Source organism: Opisthocomus hoazin, chromosome 1, assembly GCF_030867145.1.
Source record: "Opisthocomus hoazin isolate bOpiHoa1 chromosome 1, bOpiHoa1.hap1, whole genome shotgun sequence".
NCBI classification, from domain to species: Eukaryota; Metazoa; Chordata; class Aves; order Opisthocomiformes; family Opisthocomidae; genus Opisthocomus; species Opisthocomus hoazin.
This window is the reverse complement of record NC_134414.1, coordinates 84,805,206-84,824,503: the sequence shown is the minus strand read 5'-3', so window position 1 is coordinate 84,824,503 and position 19,298 is coordinate 84,805,206. Positions and strand designations below refer to the sequence as shown.

At 35.9% G+C, this 19,298-nt stretch overlaps 1 protein-coding gene across 8 annotated transcripts in view; it reads right to left on the bottom strand.

Annotated features, from left to right (window-relative positions):
• STS (steroid sulfatase) overlaps positions 1-19,298 on the bottom strand; it is a 118,544-nt gene that overhangs the window by 77,187 nt on the left and 22,059 nt on the right. For all 8 annotated transcript variants that reach the window (XM_075428030.1, XM_075428039.1, XM_075428049.1 and 5 more), the window contains exons 3-6: positions 14,182-14,334; positions 12,479-12,600; positions 9,792-9,914; positions 3,709-4,132 (exon numbers count right to left, since the gene is read on the bottom strand). In XM_075428030.1, the coding sequence (XP_075284145.1) occupies positions 3,709-4,132; positions 9,792-9,914; positions 12,479-12,600; positions 14,182-14,327 (815 nt within the window). In that variant the 5' untranslated portion in view covers positions 14,328-14,334. The remainder of the gene's footprint in view (positions 1-3,708; positions 4,133-9,791; positions 9,915-12,478; positions 12,601-14,181; positions 14,335-19,298) is intronic.

The following is a 19,298-nucleotide window of genomic DNA, read 5'->3' as shown; positions in this document are numbered from 1 at the left end:
ATGTTTTTATTTCTTTTCTACATAACCTTTTGTCTCCCCTTCAGAAAGTACATTCTTGTAAGCATGGGGAAAAAAATAAATTTCTCACCTAGTACAAACTATACTCATTACTAAATCTCTCTCCCACACAAAACACTGAAGCCCAGTATACAGATACACTGCTTTTCAGAAGTGTCCCATTTAAAACGCAGTCCATCACTCACTGCAGAACCAGTTAGGTCTTTAATCATTCTAAATTACTCAAATGACTAAAATCTTTCATTTCCAGATGACCTTAAAGTATATGAATAAATATTTTAGCTCTTCTGTTCAAAAGGAACAAGCAGAAGGTTCAGAAGAAGGGACGGAGATCCAGGAGATTTGTTATAGCTTATAATTTACTACCCTTTTTTAATACATGTGCACACATATACCATGTGTATACAGAGATACACAAACTCTTCTCTATAGTTTTTATTTTGCTGTAAAACATAAGGAATCTTCTTCTAGGATTCACCAAACCAGTTGATTTGAGGACTCTGACTCCAGTACAACATGCCAACTGCCTGATCTTAAAGACCTAGTGATATATGGAAAACCTCTAAACCACAGTTTGAGAGATTAGATGAAAATAAATATGAATATGTGTTGTAAGAGTGTTTTGAGGACTGAAATAGAATAGATAAAAAGAAAATTAAAAATCATTAACTGTCATCACAAAATATTGAATATTATGGCTGTGCAATCTATAACTGAAAAAACAAATCTGCATGAAAATTGTTCAACATCATCTTCACCATAGCTTTTGAATATAAACATGTTTATATGCAAATACTGTTTCCCAGAAGTTAGATTTCATTAGGGGTATTTTTAAATATTATTATTAATTGTGATCAGCCATCCAAAATTGTCAGAGAGTTACTCTGTATCACAGAGTGATATTTTTCTCTTGTTAATTTCTGATACGTTAAAAACAGGTCGCTGGTATTTTCCAGATACGGACTGCCTGTACATCTGGTCATTAAAGGACATGCTGAAGACTAGAGTGACAACCACATTGAACGTAACATGAAATAATTAGCATCCATTTGACTTTCAAATATACTGTAATGTTTAGAGAGTGTTTTGATAGGTTTACAACATGTACACACACTAGCTCTTGGGAAAAAGTAATTAGAACTAGCATACACTGAGCTGAGCTGCCCACTTACGATTAGGGTGAGCAACTAAATTAGTATTTATTTTCATGCACAGGATCTGATGCTTATAATTGTATATATTCTTCTCCAGTGTCAATTCTGAGCACTGAATGTTGAATTTGCCCTCTTTCAATCTACCTAGGAACAAATGAAAACAGTAATACACACCTCCTAGACTAAGTAAGAACAAACACAATATCACCTCTCAAAAAAACCAGACCAAATTAAGTATAGCAGCACATGCTCTATGCTATGAAGAAACTATATGACTTGAAAATATAATTTATTACATACATGGTAAGAAGTCATAAAGCTGAAAATATGACTGAGAAATAGCCAGAAAACAAAATAATGTCAGGAAGTCCATTGCTCTGAAGAACTTATAAAGGTAATATAGGTAACAGGTCTGAAAACTTTTAAAAATGTTTATGTTGTCATAGTTGTATATATATACATAACTATACATACACTCACATGTATTACATATAAGTAAACATAAAAAGGGCTATATAAGAAGTAGCAGTGCTGTTGAAGATTGGAGCTTAAGGATGCATTTATTATAAACATTATTAACCAATTAAAACATGCATGATAGCTGACGATATTTAGTTTGATGATAAAATGTTTTAAGAACCAATTAACGTGAATGACTGATTTCTTTAAATTCAGGATTGTTAGAACTCTGGTATACTTGTGCACATTGATTACTGGTGTACAGGACTGAGACTGCTTCTTATTGTATTATTTAAACAAAAGAACCCTGTATCACAAATCAAGTGTTGAGTCAAACACTTGAGGGAGACTGCCTGCTGAAAGAAGTGGAACAACAAGAATGCTGTGGAGCAACCATAGCTTCCAAAAACTTGGTAGCCCTTTACTGATGAGTGCCAGATGTCTGATTGCTGCTGCAACCTGGTTGCCTCATGACAGCCATTCCCCTACAAATGGCCAAAATCAGTAGACTAGTCATAAAAGCAATGGTCTACTTGTGCACTGGAATTGACATGTATGAACTATATGTCGGAACCCATGTGTTAAAGCAAATATTGATTTTGTTGTTCACACTAACATATGTGACAGATCTGTTCAGTGAATATTAATCTAATTACTCCTATCTCCAAAAGCAAGTTTTATGGTCCTATACTTTGCATGTGAATTCACTACAGGGCACAATTAAGATTGCTCAAATGCTCTAATTGCTTCTCAATACCTTAATGTTCTTGGATATTCTTTAATTTAACACTGACTCTGAATTGTCTGGGTTATAATTCTCATTATAATTGCAGCATTCCTGCAACAAATTCTATTGTAAATTATGTATAAATAAATAAAGATGGTTTTTTTTATTTATTCATAAGAATGCTGATTGTTGGGAAGACTTACTTAAAGAAATTTGATATTAAAAATATTTTATTTTGGTATGATGAGTAGAGATGGCCACATCAAATATTTATAATGATAGAAATGATAGAAAAATTGCAGTATGAGACGAAGATTTTAAATAAACATTTTTTCTTGTTAAAATTCTCGATGATTACTGTATGCAGTCATTAAGTCTAGAAAATTTAGCCTCTGATTCTTTGGTATAAGTTTCCATTCAGCAATGACACCACATGAATGTATTCATAGTAACTACCGGGTACATACTTTTCAGAACAGTAATTAAGGGACTTCTTATGTCGTAGAACATGTTTATACTTTTGATTAACTCTTTTTGGAATTGGTGCAACCTGTTTCAAAAGTGACTGAGAAAAATACTTTGGCATATTTTTCAAGAAGTTAAGTGGATGAAATATTTTTGCTCCAAATATATTGATTTATATTTCAGAATATACAAATGCATACTTTTATAATTTTATTACTTTAAAAGCCCTGTGATGACAATTATGCCAAAGTAGATAACTTTGCAAAGATGAAGAATAACTTAGGGTGATTTTGCACATCTAACGTTCAGGTGACCCAATGTGATGGTTTCTAAAAAAACTTTGCTTTCAAAAAAACATTTATTTCCTAATTTCTGTAAATCAAAAGTTTTAAAAATGAATCTGGCATAAAAGTGGAGGCATCTAAAACGACAGTATCTTAAAAAATTCTCCTATGAATACCATTTAATGGATGCATCAAATCAGTGATGAAGAACAATTACCCATTCCAGAAAAGTCACGGATTATGACTCTGCATTGTGCTTTCACATAATGAAGTCACACCACAAAAGATTTTTCATATTTCAAGTTACATGAAATTCTGAAGAATGAGAGTCCTAAAGAAGTGAGATGTTTTTTGAAAAATCTTGCTGAAGCATGTACGTGTAAAGTTTTTAATTTTTGTAGAGAAAATAATGACACACTGGATAGAAAAAAAACAGTCACTTTCACTAAAAAGATTAACTTCAGTCATCTTTTAAAGGAAAATAATGATGATAATACATAATGATATATTTCTCGTGCCCACTAGTTCACAATTTTTGCCACTCTGTCGGAAGCATCATCATTGTGAAATGCCAGCATTAACTCGTAACACAGAAACCTACCTTCCAATAAACTGCACAGCCTCCTTTGTCAGTCTCTGAGTAAGGTTTTCATAGGATAGTGGTTGCTGGATAATCTGATGGTCCCTCATTAAGAAGCAGTTCAAGTGTCGAAAATGATAAAAGAAAAAAATGAAAACCACAACTAAAATAGCAGTCATCAACAAGCAGTAACCCAGTGCTTGGAAAGGTACTTTGAGGAGGCCAATGTACTGCACTACTGCCAAAGAGACCAGCATGATTCCAGCGATTTGGATTGGGACGACAACAGATTTCTGAACGCCTTTTAAAAATACACTGCCTTGGCCAGGTTTGCAGTCTCTAAAATTGGTCACAGTAAGCCCATAAAAGTAATCAAATCCATGACTGAGGGGGTGGTGACAGAAGTCATTACTGCTTTCACAGTTCATCCCAAGATGCCACTTTCCTACAAAGAGAGAAGGACAGGGATCATTTCTGTAGTTAAATCACCAAACTTACAATGTGCACTATTCCAAACATGACACTGTCACTATCTGACTGATATCCCCCCACCCCCAGCATTTACTGTGTGGATCCCTATTTTCTATCTAATCTTTCTTCGTGCCGTCTTCAAAGACTTTGTTTTATGCCTGCCTCTTCGTTTTAGTTAGAAATAGTTTGGCATAGCTCCTGATGGAGACCATTAAACTCTGAGTGGGCTAGCAGGTCGCTGAAGGGCAACAGTTAACTTTGAAAACGAAGCATTTGTGCATGTGTAGTTAAGTAGTTGTAAGAAAATACTGTTCTGTAGCAGCTATTGCTTTCTTTAAGAAAAGCCAATATGGAGTTACAAAATATATTTTACAAATTTTTTCTGGCAAATCATTTACATTTGACTAGTTAAAAAAAAAAAAAGAAGAAAACAGTAACAAAGAGGAAATAAATCAAGAATAGTGAAATTATCAAGGCATTCATTATTCAAATGATTGCGGAACCTCTGAAATTGCCAATCTTTCTCACTATACATATAGTAAGTGAGATTATTTTTTATTTATATTATTTTATATATATATGCATAAAGAAAGAAACAATAGTAACAAGTAAACTGCCACCAAATACTATCTTTTACAGCATTTTGCTTCACTAGGAAATCCTTCTAATTCTGCAATAATGTTGGACAATGACTGACACCAGAAAGCAGTGAGTTTGATTTGCATTATAGCAGCATAATCTATGTTCCTGCTGATTAGACTAAGTATCTAGATAATTTGTTCTGTGAGTCAGGTACAACCCCTTACCATATGCTTATGCATCACTTAGTGCAACAGACCTAACTGTTCAGTAGCTGTTATTTAAATTCAAATGCATAATTGAAAAAGATCCAAATTCAGTTAAGCCTATTGACATAAATTATGGCTAGAGCTATGCTCTTTGGTCTCAGCAAGGAAATGTGTTAAATATTTGACAAAACGTGTCACGCTTGACAAAACAGATGACTACATATATTGCTGGGGCAAAATTTTTATTTTTTCTGAATCGAATATCTAAACACGACCAGCATTATTCAGGGGCTGTGATCTTAAAAGAAATAAACAAAAAAACCCACAAACCTACTAAGTACTCATCCCCATAACCTAGCACAAAGAAACTTGAAATATTTGGTTCTAGAGACTTCAGGATACACACAGTAGAATGTACATGAATGTGAAAAAGCATATATAGCCAGATTTTTCCCCTTTCCTGAACTATGCCACCTTTGCCACGTCTGTAAGAAAAAGTCCTAATGCAGGCAGTCCTGAGCATCTCCTGGGTCTAGAGAGCAGCATATTTGTGCTCCACTTCTGCCTTTGGCAATGACAAATGCGGATACTGCAGTAACAAAAAGGGTGAAGAGGGGGGTCAGTTCCGATTTTTTTTAAGTAGTACCTACCAGATGGGCTCCATGTCATTATTCCTCTTTCACAAACAACAGAACTAAGGTATGGGATGGGAATGCCTAAGTTCACCTGTCACCAAAGCTGGAGAAAAATACCACAGAAATTTTGAGCCTAACAGAATGCTTAGTTGAGTCTAGTTCTGCTCATGCACCTCTTGATGGTCTTAGGTTACAAATACTTTCTGTATATCATAGAAGCAGGTATAAACGCATTTTCAGGTTTGCCTATGTGTCAGTGAAACAGAGGCCTCTACAGCTTTCTCATCCCATCAGAAGATTTCCCAATTACTGTCACATGGCCCTTCACCTCAGGCAGTATTCTACTTTCTGCGGGCAGAATAGCTCTCGTCACCCCTTTTGACAAGGTCTAGTCAACATTATTGTGACCAATTACAAAAACAGCAGCACAGACCACTACATTGAATTTTTAAATGTTATAATGGCACCATAAAGGGCTAGATAAGACTGCAAGACTGCAAATCTGGATTTCATTCCTAGCAAGCAAAGACACAGATTTTAGAAAATGAACACTTAAATGTTTTCTCTTAGGTTTACATGACTGTCTTTATGGAATAATCGCGAAGCCAGATGTGTAGAAAGGTGACCATGACACAACTCTCTTCAAGTCATATAATTAAAATAAAAGTAGAGGCTTATAGTCATGACTATAAATGATCTTAAAGCTTTAATTCTTAATTTTTTGCTTTTATTTGTCAATCTCAAAACAGCTATAATTCACTAAAAAATATATGAAAAAGAAACCAAAACAAATTAAATATACTTTCAAGGTCATTTACTATGATATAAAGAAGTTTATTTAAACTTTATCTCGATAAAACTAGACATTGAAGCCAGGACAGAAGAATCGTGCAACAACAAATTAGGCCAGAGGAAAATACAGGACCTATTTTTATCAAAAGGGGTTTAGCAAGCACAACAAATTGTTCAATGTCAAGATGAACTTGCGCCTCAAAAAAAGACTTCTTCAGAAGCAACTTAAGCCTTTGTTTAACCTGCAGACAGCAGGTTAGTTGGGAAAAGCAACAGAAGCACTGGCTCAAATTATATCAGCAGCTGTGACAGAAAGACACAATTGCCATTCTCAAATGGGTGAAGAGGCAGAGAGTTTTGATAGATCCTACGCTACTCTGAAAAAGTCAGTGACGACTGGGTCCATAGTATATGTTTTGCTTCATTCCTTGTGACCATAAACCCTGCCTTGAGCTAGTGTCTCAACAGATTATTGTAACGTGCTTTACACTCTGGGGCCCTTCTGAATCTGAGAGCAGCGCAAAATGCACTCACCTATTTGCCAAGTGAAGCTTGATAGTATGGACACTTCACACAAGCATCGTATGCATTTCAGAAGATTCTAACAAGCTTTTGAGTGAAATTTGTGCTGTTGATTGTAGATTATGAGTACCCTGATAGTTTGAGACCTAGGCTTTTTCCCCCTCTCCTTTGGCCACAATTAAGATTTCTGCAGAGCAAGTGGAAATGAGAGGCAAGTTCTATTCAGTCAAGAAACCTCATTTGGAATTCAGTTTTTCAGAAGCCAGAATGCTGGAGAAGCTGCAAAAATTCATGTTTCCCCTGTACTTTTCCCTCAGACAGCTGCAAAGGGAGCAATCTCACGACTGAGTTGTACATAATGGAATATTTCTTTCGGTATGATTTTGTGCTCTTCAGATAAATGGTAAGATGCAAGATGCAGAGCGAGATCCAAACAGAAATATTTTATGTGCTCAAAGAAACACATTTATATGAACTACACAGCAATAATAATATAAAGCATATATGCATATATTATTAACATAATCTGATTTTAAGCTCTTCTGTTAATAACTTTTCTATTAATCCTACTCCATAGACTCAGCCAACCTTGTATTGGACACATCACTACTGTCCAAATATTACAACAACTCCTTCTGAAGGAAAGATACAAGTCCCAATTTATCCACTAGTATTTTAAACTTTGGAGATAAGCTACACAGGTGGATTTTAAACTTCTCCGATGCTAGACAACACACTGGATAACAGCAGTGAGGAAAAGTTGACTGTTATTCAACTGTAATTGAGCATAGCAGCAGTTAAAATAATACCCATCTACTTTCAGTGGAATTTTTGCATTACAAATAGCTATTTCCCACAAAACATAAAAATTTCTTGCTGCTTTCCAGGATCTTTAACTGGTGAAATACTACATGTCCAGTGCATCTGCCTTTTTTGAGAAAACATGGGTTTGTTGCAGATCTTCTGATTGTGTCTCTTCCTGCCAGATCTATTGGATGTCACCTTCTCTGTGTCACAGGGGAAAAACAATGAGGTAAAAAGGTGTACACATAAAGTAGATTTATAGCTAAAATATATTCAGGGACTCATCAAGCAAGAGGAAGCATATATTCAGAGAAGGGAAAAAATGAAAAATAAAGGAAAATGCATTTAGGAAAGAAAAAAATGTCCTTAGATAGTAAAGGGGAGAGAAACTTGGCAAAAAAAAAGTGACAGTAACGGCTTGAGGAACTGAAACACTTGAAATTACTCTAATGCCAATCCATCACTGGTGCAGGACTTGACAATTAATTGTTTGGGAACTGCTGAGTTAGACTGAACCAAGCAAAGACTCCCTGACCTAGACCAATACGATGTGATAAGAATACCAGCAGAGACAGAAAATGGGCTGGTTGGGAATCAGAGTCTGCCTGTCTAGTCTTCAAATCTACATAATTTTTCTTTTTGTCATTTACATATGCTTTATCCTTAATTTTAATGCACTTCTTGGTTTTCAGAAGACTTCACTATACTCTAAGGATATGGTAATATTACATCTTATGGTTTCACAGCTATCATTCAGGGCACTTGGAAGAATTGTTCATTAAGCATCATGGAGATAACTTCTAGAGATCTAAGTGGCAAGTTGTCATGTTGCAGTGAAAGCAGTTAAAAAAAAAAAGCATTAACTAGGTCAGCCTCAGAAAATGAATTGTATTACAGTGCTTGTTACAAACAGATTTTTTTTTTCCAAATTTTTAACTGAGTATGGAGCAATAGGAATTAACTCCACAATGAACATGACAAATTATGAATGTGTTGTTTTGCACTATGGTTCAAATACACCTGCACTAAATATACTTCCGCTAAGATTTTCTGGTTTTCTGTTTTGAATCTGTCAGGACACCAAGGTATTTTACACTTCTTAAGACTGGGGTATAGCTTAGTAGGATTTTTAGGAACATCGACATTGGTTATCTACATAATACAGATATTTTTAGAACACTGGTGTGAATTGTTAGCCTTGCTAAACAGCCTGATTTTTTAAACAAAAACTACTTCTAAAACTGTAAGCTTTTGTTGCATTTTAAAATCAAATTGGGTACATCCATTGTCCAAATAATGTAGTAACATTCTGGTATGATATTCTCGAAACAACTATTTCCTGGCAATTCCATTGCAGAAATACATTATGTAATACAAGTTGTATTTCACAAAGGTCTTCTAAAATGTAAACAGTGTGGAATAAGTCAGTGGCCAAACCAGCAAAAAGAAAATCACATCATTTAAATGTTATAACTTTATGATATTCATTCTAATTGCGTTTAATATTCATCTAGTGGGATTCCTTTTACCCACCACTGGATATTTATGCGGCAGTTAATGGTCTGAACTATCTTTACAATGAGAGAGAAACACATTTTTATCTTAAACATCTACCACAGGATGAGACAAATTTGCTCAAGACGCCTATTTCTGCCCGATGACTAAGCAGAGAATCCAGACGGTTAGCCCAGGTACTACATCATCTACTTTACGGTTATTTGAAAACTGGTGAAATGAATACCAACACTGTGCTGACTTGCACTCTGTGATCGATCCCTCATTGTCTCTCTATTGCAATCAAACTCCTGTTCATATGGAAAACTTTTCAAGAGCTTGACTAATTTTCAATTTGTACATCATGTTTCTTCAGTATCTTGCACAATGTGACTATACATAAGTGAACTAGACATACTTACCTGATTAGTGTTTCACATATGCATGGGAACGTGCTCAGCTTTGTGCCAGAAAAATAAACTTATTATGCTGTGGGGGAACACAGCTTAATGCAGACCCTTAATAGCCTATATGGAAAGCTAATATTCTGTTGGTTGAAATGAATGCAAAATAACGCTGTGTATGTATGCAATTTTACCTATTAGAGCTGTTGCATAACCTCTCTGCTTCAGGAGTTTGGAAAACGTTAGTTCTTCAGAAGGAAGTCCCCCAGAAGAGGCAGAAAACAAGAAGACACCAACTCTTGAGAAGGCAGCCATTCCTAAATGGAATGAAAATGAATGAGACTTGTGTAATATAGTGAAACAATTTCCATTCATTCTTTCTGCATGCACATTTCTGCTTTAGGTGGTATCACTTAAATGACATATTACCACCAGACACTAAATGCTGCAAGTGGCAAATACAATCATCCATTTAGCTGAGTGAGGTCTTTGCTGTATTGCCACCAGAAATTGAAAGGTGATTAAAAAAATCTCTGCTTATAACTGTGGGGCCAGCCATCACATAAACGGCTGTAGCCCCTTCTGCAGGTTCTAAGGTATAACATATCTGAAAGAAGTTGAGCTTGCATAATTTATTTGTCTTGTACACAGGAAAGGAATGGAGCTGAGGACTAAGTGAGATCACTCCCAAGTTCTACTCTCAGAACTTCTACCTTCCTCATACGTGGTTTTCTACAAGCCTTTAATATTATTTGAAAGAAGACAGTTGAAATACTGCAGTCTTACAGCTGGGCATGTAAATATCATGAGGTCAAAAAAGAGCAAGAGATAGTCTGATTCTGGAAATAAAGAAGTTAGAGCACTCAGCTTTGGTGGGAGAGGACCAGTGCTCTAATGGCATGAAGACACATAATTCAATGCGCACACAGTGCATTAAAGCAGCACCAGGTATCAGCTAACAAGACATCTAAATACGGCATACTGATTTCTGTATACAAACTTGAGCTTATAAACTACTCTCAGGATGAGGAACTTGAGAGCTCAGGTTCATGAAAATTAGATTACTAGGATTCCAGATGAGAGCTGGCTCTAAGTATAGACAGACAGAACACAGAATATCTATGCAAATCTGTGCAGATGTATCTCCAGGAAGTCTGAATTATGCAACTGGATGATTGCAGTGCCAAAGTTACATGACTGATGTAGACAGCCAGACTCTTCCCTCAGGTATCCCTTGTGGATAGATGAGAAAAAGACTCGTTAGACTGGTTTATTAAAGACAGCTCAACCTACTCTCCAAATGTTGACTTCAGTTTTTCACCCCAGCTAGCTTTACTGATCAACAGTTTAGGAAGTTTTAGTCACCTATACATATCTGTACTTTATTTATTATATATGTACTTATTTTTATGTACTTCAATCTCTTGTAACTGAAGTCAGTCTAATTCCCTTAAGTTACCAGAATGAAAGTACAGAACCATGATTTTTTTTTTCTTTTTCATCATTACCTTTCTCTGAGTCTGTGTCTCATCAAATACTGCATTTTTGAATATTTTTCTTCAGCTCTATTAGCAGGAGTTTTAAATTTCTAACAATTTTTTCCACATCATGATTCTAGTATCTTCTATAATAATCCTTTACTAGTTCTTCACTGATGTTTGGAAGTAGTCCATATTAGCAATTTTGTAATTTAAGACAAAGTTCAATTTTTGCACCTACATGGAAATTATTAGGCATGTCAGTGAAGAAAAAATCAGTTCAAATGCTAATTTTTCAGAAATAAGAACAAGGATCACAATGGAAAGTGACCTGTGGCTTTACCTGCAGTAAATATTAATAGCAATATAGCTGTAACAGGTACATAAAATTTTACTTTGCAGCTGAATGTAATGGAAAATTTAGCAAGTTATATTAGCTGGCACTTCTGCAGAAGCTTGTTACTTGATTTGAATGAGCACGAACGTATCAAGTAGGCTCCAGAGTCTTGCTTTGCTTTCATTCCCAGAAGCAAGGACAGGATGTTTTATCACTAATGAACAAGTGATCTGATTAATGTATAATGATCCTTGCTAAAAATGATGTTAAGGGAATGTTAAAGTTGCATGCCTAAGCACTGACGGGTTCAGTCCCAGCACACTAAAATAAACAGACTGGATCTTCACTGACTCAAACGGGCTTTGGATCCGGTACTTTAAAAGTAAGAGAAGTTATTAAATGCATGTATTCATAGGATACTTAACACTGTGTATGGGTAGATATGGAACTAAAATACTTGGAAAGAAGGGAGATTGCTTCATTCTTCCCAGTTTTAAGGGCTGTTGGAACACCTTAATGAACTGTCCTCCCCCCCACCCCGCCCTCCCCCAGAAGAATAACAATTTAGCTAAACCTAAAGGTTTTGCAGAAACAGAAATATCTGAGCTGAAGGATTTAGACTGGGTTCTTCCATTGTTTCTTTCTAGATGCAGCTCTGTGATGTTCAACACTCAGGCTGCACACCAACATCCTGGGAGCAGCCTGAATGCAACTGGGGAGGCAGGCAAAGAGCCTGGGTCATCTGGATAGTGTAGGAAGTCGATAGAATTTGTCTGCTCAATGCATTAGATAACCACAATCACATTTTTTCCTTAGTCTTTCAAAAAAATCTTTTCCTCAATCAAAAAGTTTTATTTTTCTGTTAACTCTTCTGAAATGTGAAAATTTCCCATATATCTGGAAGATTCCAAATTTTGGCCACCTATGCTGAGCTTGGTTAGTCACTGAAATGAGTACCTAACCTGTTAATGATAAAGATATCAAGAAAGGCCAGACAAAAAAATGCATACAGTTCACTGCAAATAAAACATGATATTTTTTTGTAAACAAAATAATGGGATTTTACCTGATCTGATAGGATATCGCCCTGTCAGGAAAGCTGCTCTGCTTGGAGTACAAAGTGGGGATGCTGCTATATGCTGAGTAAATGTCACTCCTTGCTCTGCTAGCCTGTCAATATTAGGGGTTCTAGAAAAACATAAGCAGGAAAAAAAAATAAAAGAATACACAAAGACGATTATTTGGAAATGGGCATGGTGAGATCAAGTCATCCAAGGCAAAAACCATCAGGAAAATCAAGTTAAGACTTACTGTATGCAAATTATCAAAACCACAGTGGTGTTGCAACTGTAAATACCATCGTGTCAAATATTTTTACTCTAGGTGTCAACACCGAACTGGGACATTGTGGCATCGTGCCATAAATCTTTTCCGCACTTTCATCTACTCTTCACGGCCAGTACTAAACTGTGACACCTGGACATATCGTATTGCAACCCTTTTTAATACCTTCCTTAACCCAGAACTGTAACTTTGCTACTTACACAGTCTTTCTGCTTCAGCAACGGGGAGAGGAGAGACTGAAGCAAGGTTGTGCTTCCTTACTACCTGCTTGGTGTCATTTCTGTCTTTCCCCAGCAGAAGTTTTTTGGGGTAGGGGTAACGTTGTGTGGTGGTATACCTTGTCTGTGACCTAGCTCATCATGCAGATGAAAAATAGTTCCTGCAGGAAGAAATCCTGTGCACTTGGCTCTACAGAAAAAGACTAGGAATGCAGACTGGCCAGGAGCTGCCGCATGCTCTAATAGGTCCCTGGCCTGGGAGATTAATGACCATGACCTCAAGGCACACTAGTGCTCCCATCATCTAAGTCTGAATAGTCAGAAACATTGATTTTCGAACATTGTGTCTTTTCTATCTATAAAAACACCTACAGACAACATGAATGATGAAATTTCTTCATACTCCAAAGATCTAATTTTGAATTCTCACATAGATCTTGGAGCAGTTCTGGTCCTTGTGAGCGGAGTGATCCAAGCACGTTTTTCCTGTTTAAAACTGGAAGCTGTAACTTGAGGTTTTCAGGGTTTTTTTAGTCTGAGTTATGAGGAGTTTTTACTTCTAACTAACTTCAGCAGGAACAGGAATATTTAACATTTCACAGGACAGTGCTTTTAGTATGAATGTTTTATTTACCTTGATCAAAGACTTTGCACCACTGAAACACAATGACTATGTACAACTTGTGCTATCTACACAACCATCATACCTAAGCTGGTAGTAATCACCATACAGGGGAACTCTGCTGCATTACTCAGGTATATTAAACTTTGTTTTGATTAATTTATTGATTACAGCATGAAGATAAATGAAGGAAAAAAATCAGCAAAAATCAGCACTTCATTTCCAATTGGTTAGTGACAAGCTTATCTCAAATCATGAGTGCTTAAAAGTATGCTTAATTCATAGTATTTGTGCCGTGTATTTAGAGAGAAAATTGCTTCTTTAGACCTAAGCTTACTTGGCTGTTGCTCAATCCTCTGTTTATGACGCAACTTTTCAGTAGGATAAATACATCAGATAAGTCTTCTTTTCTTATTAAGAAAAGAAAACAAAGATTGAATATTCTATTCTCTGGAAAGGTTATTAACTTTGGTTACTTAAAAAGAACCTAATCAGATCGCTGAATGTTTTGGGATTTTTTTAACTTCACAAATCTATAGGAAAACTAGGTATAAAGCTATGACTCCCCCAAACGTATCATCATACCTTAAGGTTCTGTTCCCGTAACATCCCAGGTCTCCAATACCAAGATCATCAGCCATCAGTAAAATGACATTGGGATTTGAAGCACTGTGTGTTTTGACACTGTTTATGGCACACTGGCAACTTACTAGAAATAAAAGGAGTCTCATCTTCTTCCTGGTGTGTAAGAACAGGTGGAAAACATAATAGATAGACTTTTTTATTAATTTGACTGTTAGTCTAATTTAGTCCTACTATTGCCCTGGATTGTACAGCAGAAGAAAAAAAAAGAAAATTAGATTATATTTTTATTTGGCTTTCTTTTTTCCTCACGAAGTCTGTAACATCATTTTTTCTCTCATATTTCTTAAAAATAAAAATGCATCTTTTAGTATATAGCTGATTTTTTCTTCCACCCTTTTACACAGATGAAGCCTTTAAATACAAATGCATAAAGAACTAGTTACAAACTCAGTGACAATACTTATGCCTAGACAGATGCAATACACAGCAATAAATCATGGGAGCAAATAAAGCTTTTTTTTATTTTTTAGGTATAAATGTGATTTGAGAAACAGAAACTGAAATCATTTAGGACCAAAATTTCCAAGGTTCATTTCAGAAAATAGTTTATCAGTTCTGCTTCTGAATTAAATGACTGAATTTCTCTTCAACAGGAGGAAAAAAAAAAAAAAAACAGCTCAGGTTTCTTGAGAGGAATAAGTATTACGGAAAAGGAAGTAACAAGATGCATTATCAAATTATTGAAAGGAATGTCGAAGAAAAAGCTCTTCACAAACTTTTTAAATATCAGGGCCTATAGCAAAATTATGTAAAAATATTTGATGTTGTATCACAATATTCTAGAAACAATAGTAAAGCTATATCCAACTTAAAATAGGAAGAATAATGTATTGTACTCAATACTACACACCATTATACACTTCTATAGTAAAAGCATACTCTATCTGCAGATATGCATGCTATGAATGATATTTTACCTAAACAGGGATTTGTCATATCTTTGTTTTAAACTGCATTGACTATGCCCTGGCTGAAACTGAGTGCCTCTAGGCTGTGATGAACTGTTGCAGGTATACACATGAAAAAGGAACAGAGACTCACTTTCTTTTGCCTCTAGTAATACTCCCATCTTTACTGGATGCAGGCAGCCTTTTTCAAATGCAGATGAGGCATGAGTCACACCTGCACTCTGGATTATGCTGGGACAATAAGGAAAGTGGAGGAAACCAAGACTGAGGCAGAAATTTGAAAGTGAAAGAGTAGGAAAAGGAACTGGAAACAAGAATTTCCAGAGAGAATGGGGACAGCAGGTCAAGAAAGAAAAAACTTGTAAATCAGTGAGTTATGCTAGATAAAAGTAACTGCAGAGAAGCTAAAGAAGCCAGAACTGGAAGAGCTGGTACAAAGAGGCGAGACATCAAGGGAGACAGATTCATAAATCATTGAGGTGTGGTGGGTAAAAGTATCTGTAAAGGAGGTGAAGTAGTCAGAACCAGAAGAGCTTGCACTGACTTGAATAAAGAGCAAGAAGCAAAGCTTGAGACCCAGCTGGGATGAGAATTGCAGGTTGAAATGAGGAGAAATGGTAGAGGGTTTAAGAGACTGAAAAGGGTATTATGACAGTGGACAGGAAAACAAATCGAGGAAAAGAGGTGGTAGAACTGGGAGTGTCTGGGATGAAAGAACTGAGAAGTTATGATTAAGGCAGATGAAGAGAACTGATTGGAAAGAGCCTGGGCAGATGTGTCTTGGGACTGACACAAGTGAGAAGAGATCAAAATAGCAAGGATCAACCAACACAGACTGCGACTTCTGATTTCCAACCTTCATTATTGCTATTCTGTCAGAAAGCAGAGGTTCAAAGAGGATTTAAACTCTTCTAAGGCTTCTTCACATCCAAATAAAACACTAATAAGTATATTAGCTAATTTTTACTGCTCATCATACGCCTTATAACCCATTGACCTCACTTTGATGACAACAGTTCTGGTTTAGACTTCAACTGGCAACATGTAAAGAGCCCAGCCTTATCACTGCAGCAGCAGATTGTTATCAGGTTTACTCCATAAGAAGCAATCCACTTCGTTTCAGAAATGCAAAATACATACACAAACTTTAAAACTAAACCACTAAAGGTAGTTCTGCCTGGCGGGTTTCATCGAACCAACCCTTCATCAAATTACCATACTAAAGAAGCTGTGTAGCACCTGCCACAGTGCAGACTTTTAATCTGTGCTGTAGATTTACCTTTCTTCCCTGAAAGGATAAACAAGCGTGAATTGCTTCCCACATGTTGCAAGAGCACAACCAACATGCTGGCCCCACAGGACAGGAACAACCTGCTGTCGTATCTTACATTCCTACTCCACTGTTCAGACTGCCAGGGTCTCAAGGCCCATGGTAACAGGGACTTTGATAAGTGTGACGCATGTTGGTGATATTATATATAGAGGTGCATGGATGCTCGCAGGACCTGCACATTTATTTCATAGTAATACTAAGTGCCCTCAGTTTTGTTGTTGGCTTCACACTGTCTGAATAAAACCTAGAAATATAAACTGCCACTAATAAAACCATCATTTTAAAGGCATGAAGGTAGCTGGTTTTGCAAATTTTACAAACAGCAATTCCAAGGTTTAATTAAACTGGTACAAACAAAACATCCTGTGTTTTAATTAGAAGGTATGGAACTAGGAAGAGTAGTCTTTTCTGAATATGTGTGGGATCTTTAGCTACTAATGAACAGAGCAAATTAATTTTCCTTTTACTGAGCAAAGTTACTGTCAGAAACTAAACTAGCAGCTGTACTTCATTTTCTAGAACGAAAGAAATCTAAAAATTGAGAGAAATATCTTAGAAATTAACTGAATACAATTTATGTGAATTTTAAAGTGATTTCAAGCCTGTGTAGAGACACCAGCAGGAAAACAATGTATTCACCAAAATACCTAAGAAAATAAATCACCTTGGTCAAACTTCAAAATCTTCCACTGTATGTTATACAGCCTCTTCATACAATATTTTAAATAAATCTACACAGCAAAGGTAATAATAGCTGTGCCATATATCAACTGGATCATTGTCATTCACACAGTGGCTGAAAATCTTATTGTCTGCATTTATTCCTGAAGAAGTTAGCCTCATTTAGTATCTCCACTTCTTATTTTGCAAATCGACAAAAAAATTGTTATTGAAAGATGTCTCTGACACAATATTGCAGGACAGTCCTCCACTCTGAATGAGTATCTGTAGACACTCTCCTGCATTAAGTTCTTTGCTTCCACCTGATATCATATGCCTGAAGTGAACTCAACATGGAAATACGAAAAAAAAATTAATCCAAACAACTCTTGATTTTTCTGGTGTACTCTCTCTGCAGCAGACTCATGCATCTTGAAGGGATGTGCTTGGAAAGTAAGAAGAACTGGACAGATGAAATTGAGTGGAAAGGACAACAGGAAGGAAATTCAGAGGAGTAAAATGGGAAGGACATGAGAAAAATGAAGCTCTGAGAATGCTGAAGCTCGTCTGTCACACCAGGGTTTTTAATGGTGACAGGCATGTGCAGACTTAACATGAAAATGATTACACCAAACCAGATGAAGCTTCCACTTAACCGAGTACTCGTCTCCAACAGCAGCCAATCCAAATGCATAAGGAAAGAATGTAAGAAACGTGGCAAGTACATTCTGTTACCAGTGCACCCTTCTAGCTTTTAGCGGTCAGTTTTAAGGCATGCTGGACAATAGAACACTGCACTGAATAGCTCCCTGTGGATCTTTTTACCTTCATAAATTTCTTTCAGTTCATTTTGAACCAATTAACTTTGGTTCTGTTTTTTTGCATTCAACTGATTTTTTTTTTTTTTACTTTCATAACATCCTTTAGATGTTCCTGTAGCAACCTTCAGCTTTGAAGGCTTATGTTATAGATTCTAGTGGCAACGTTTTTCCTTAAATGCACGTAGGACACCTAAGTGCAAATTTTAAACTCTGCTTCACTTTCCCTGGGATATCGTAGGACTAATAATGCCTATATTCTTCCCAAGTTGCTGCTAAATTGAATAGATTTAAGAGGCGCTTAATTTCCTACAACAAGAGCCATATAAGAATTTGGATTTCACACACACTATTTCAAACTACAATACTTTAATAATTGTATATGAACATATATGCATACATATGCAGATGTCTTGATATACACATCTGCACACATGTGGATGCACATATACACATACCCTACTTTTTCTACATATCTTCAAATTACATTTTGGGGATTCTAATACATATTTTCTATTTGTATTAAAACAAATTAAGTATAAAGGTGTAAGAACAACTGCATGAAAACAAATAAAAGCTGTAATCCACTATTTGTTGATATTTCATATGGATTCACCAAACACTTCTTCTAAGTTTCAGTTCTCTGTATCAAAACATGTCGGCAGATCATACAGAAGCCAAAGAGTTGTCTTTGCCCCCTGCCTCCTCAGGATACATGGCTCAAGATATTGCTAGTTGTTTCATCCTTATCCTGATTACTACAGACACAAAATTCTCTTACAAGAATGATGATATGAAACTCTTTCAAACCCCTCTTCCCAACTGAATAATCCCAGCTTTTCTATTCGGTTTCATTACGCAATTTATCTTTAAACTACTCTTTCAATGTAACAGAACCCTTTGAGAAAATGATTAATATACTTTATCCTTGAAGGTATAGTACGTTCTGATGAAATAAGCAACATTTAAAGATATTCACCTCACTAAAAAATGCTGTTCTATCCTTAAGTGGTATGCAAAAAAAAAATTTTACTTTGCTTAACTGAATGTCAGAAGTCCAAAAAGTTCCCTAAGAGTCATAAAAACCACACTGTAAACAGACGATAACCCTGCCCTTCATAAGATTCTGCAAAGAGAAAATTCCTCAGCTTCATGAGAAACAAAAGTTTTTAAATTGTAAAAATTTGTAAAGTAATATACACTATTAATAATTTTTTTGATAGCAGCCTAAGATTTGTTCATATCTCTCAATTAATTCCTCTCTTACAAGTCAGTCATATTTGTTGCATCTTTTATGTCATATGGCTACGAAAACAGAAAGAAAACCATACGCTTTTG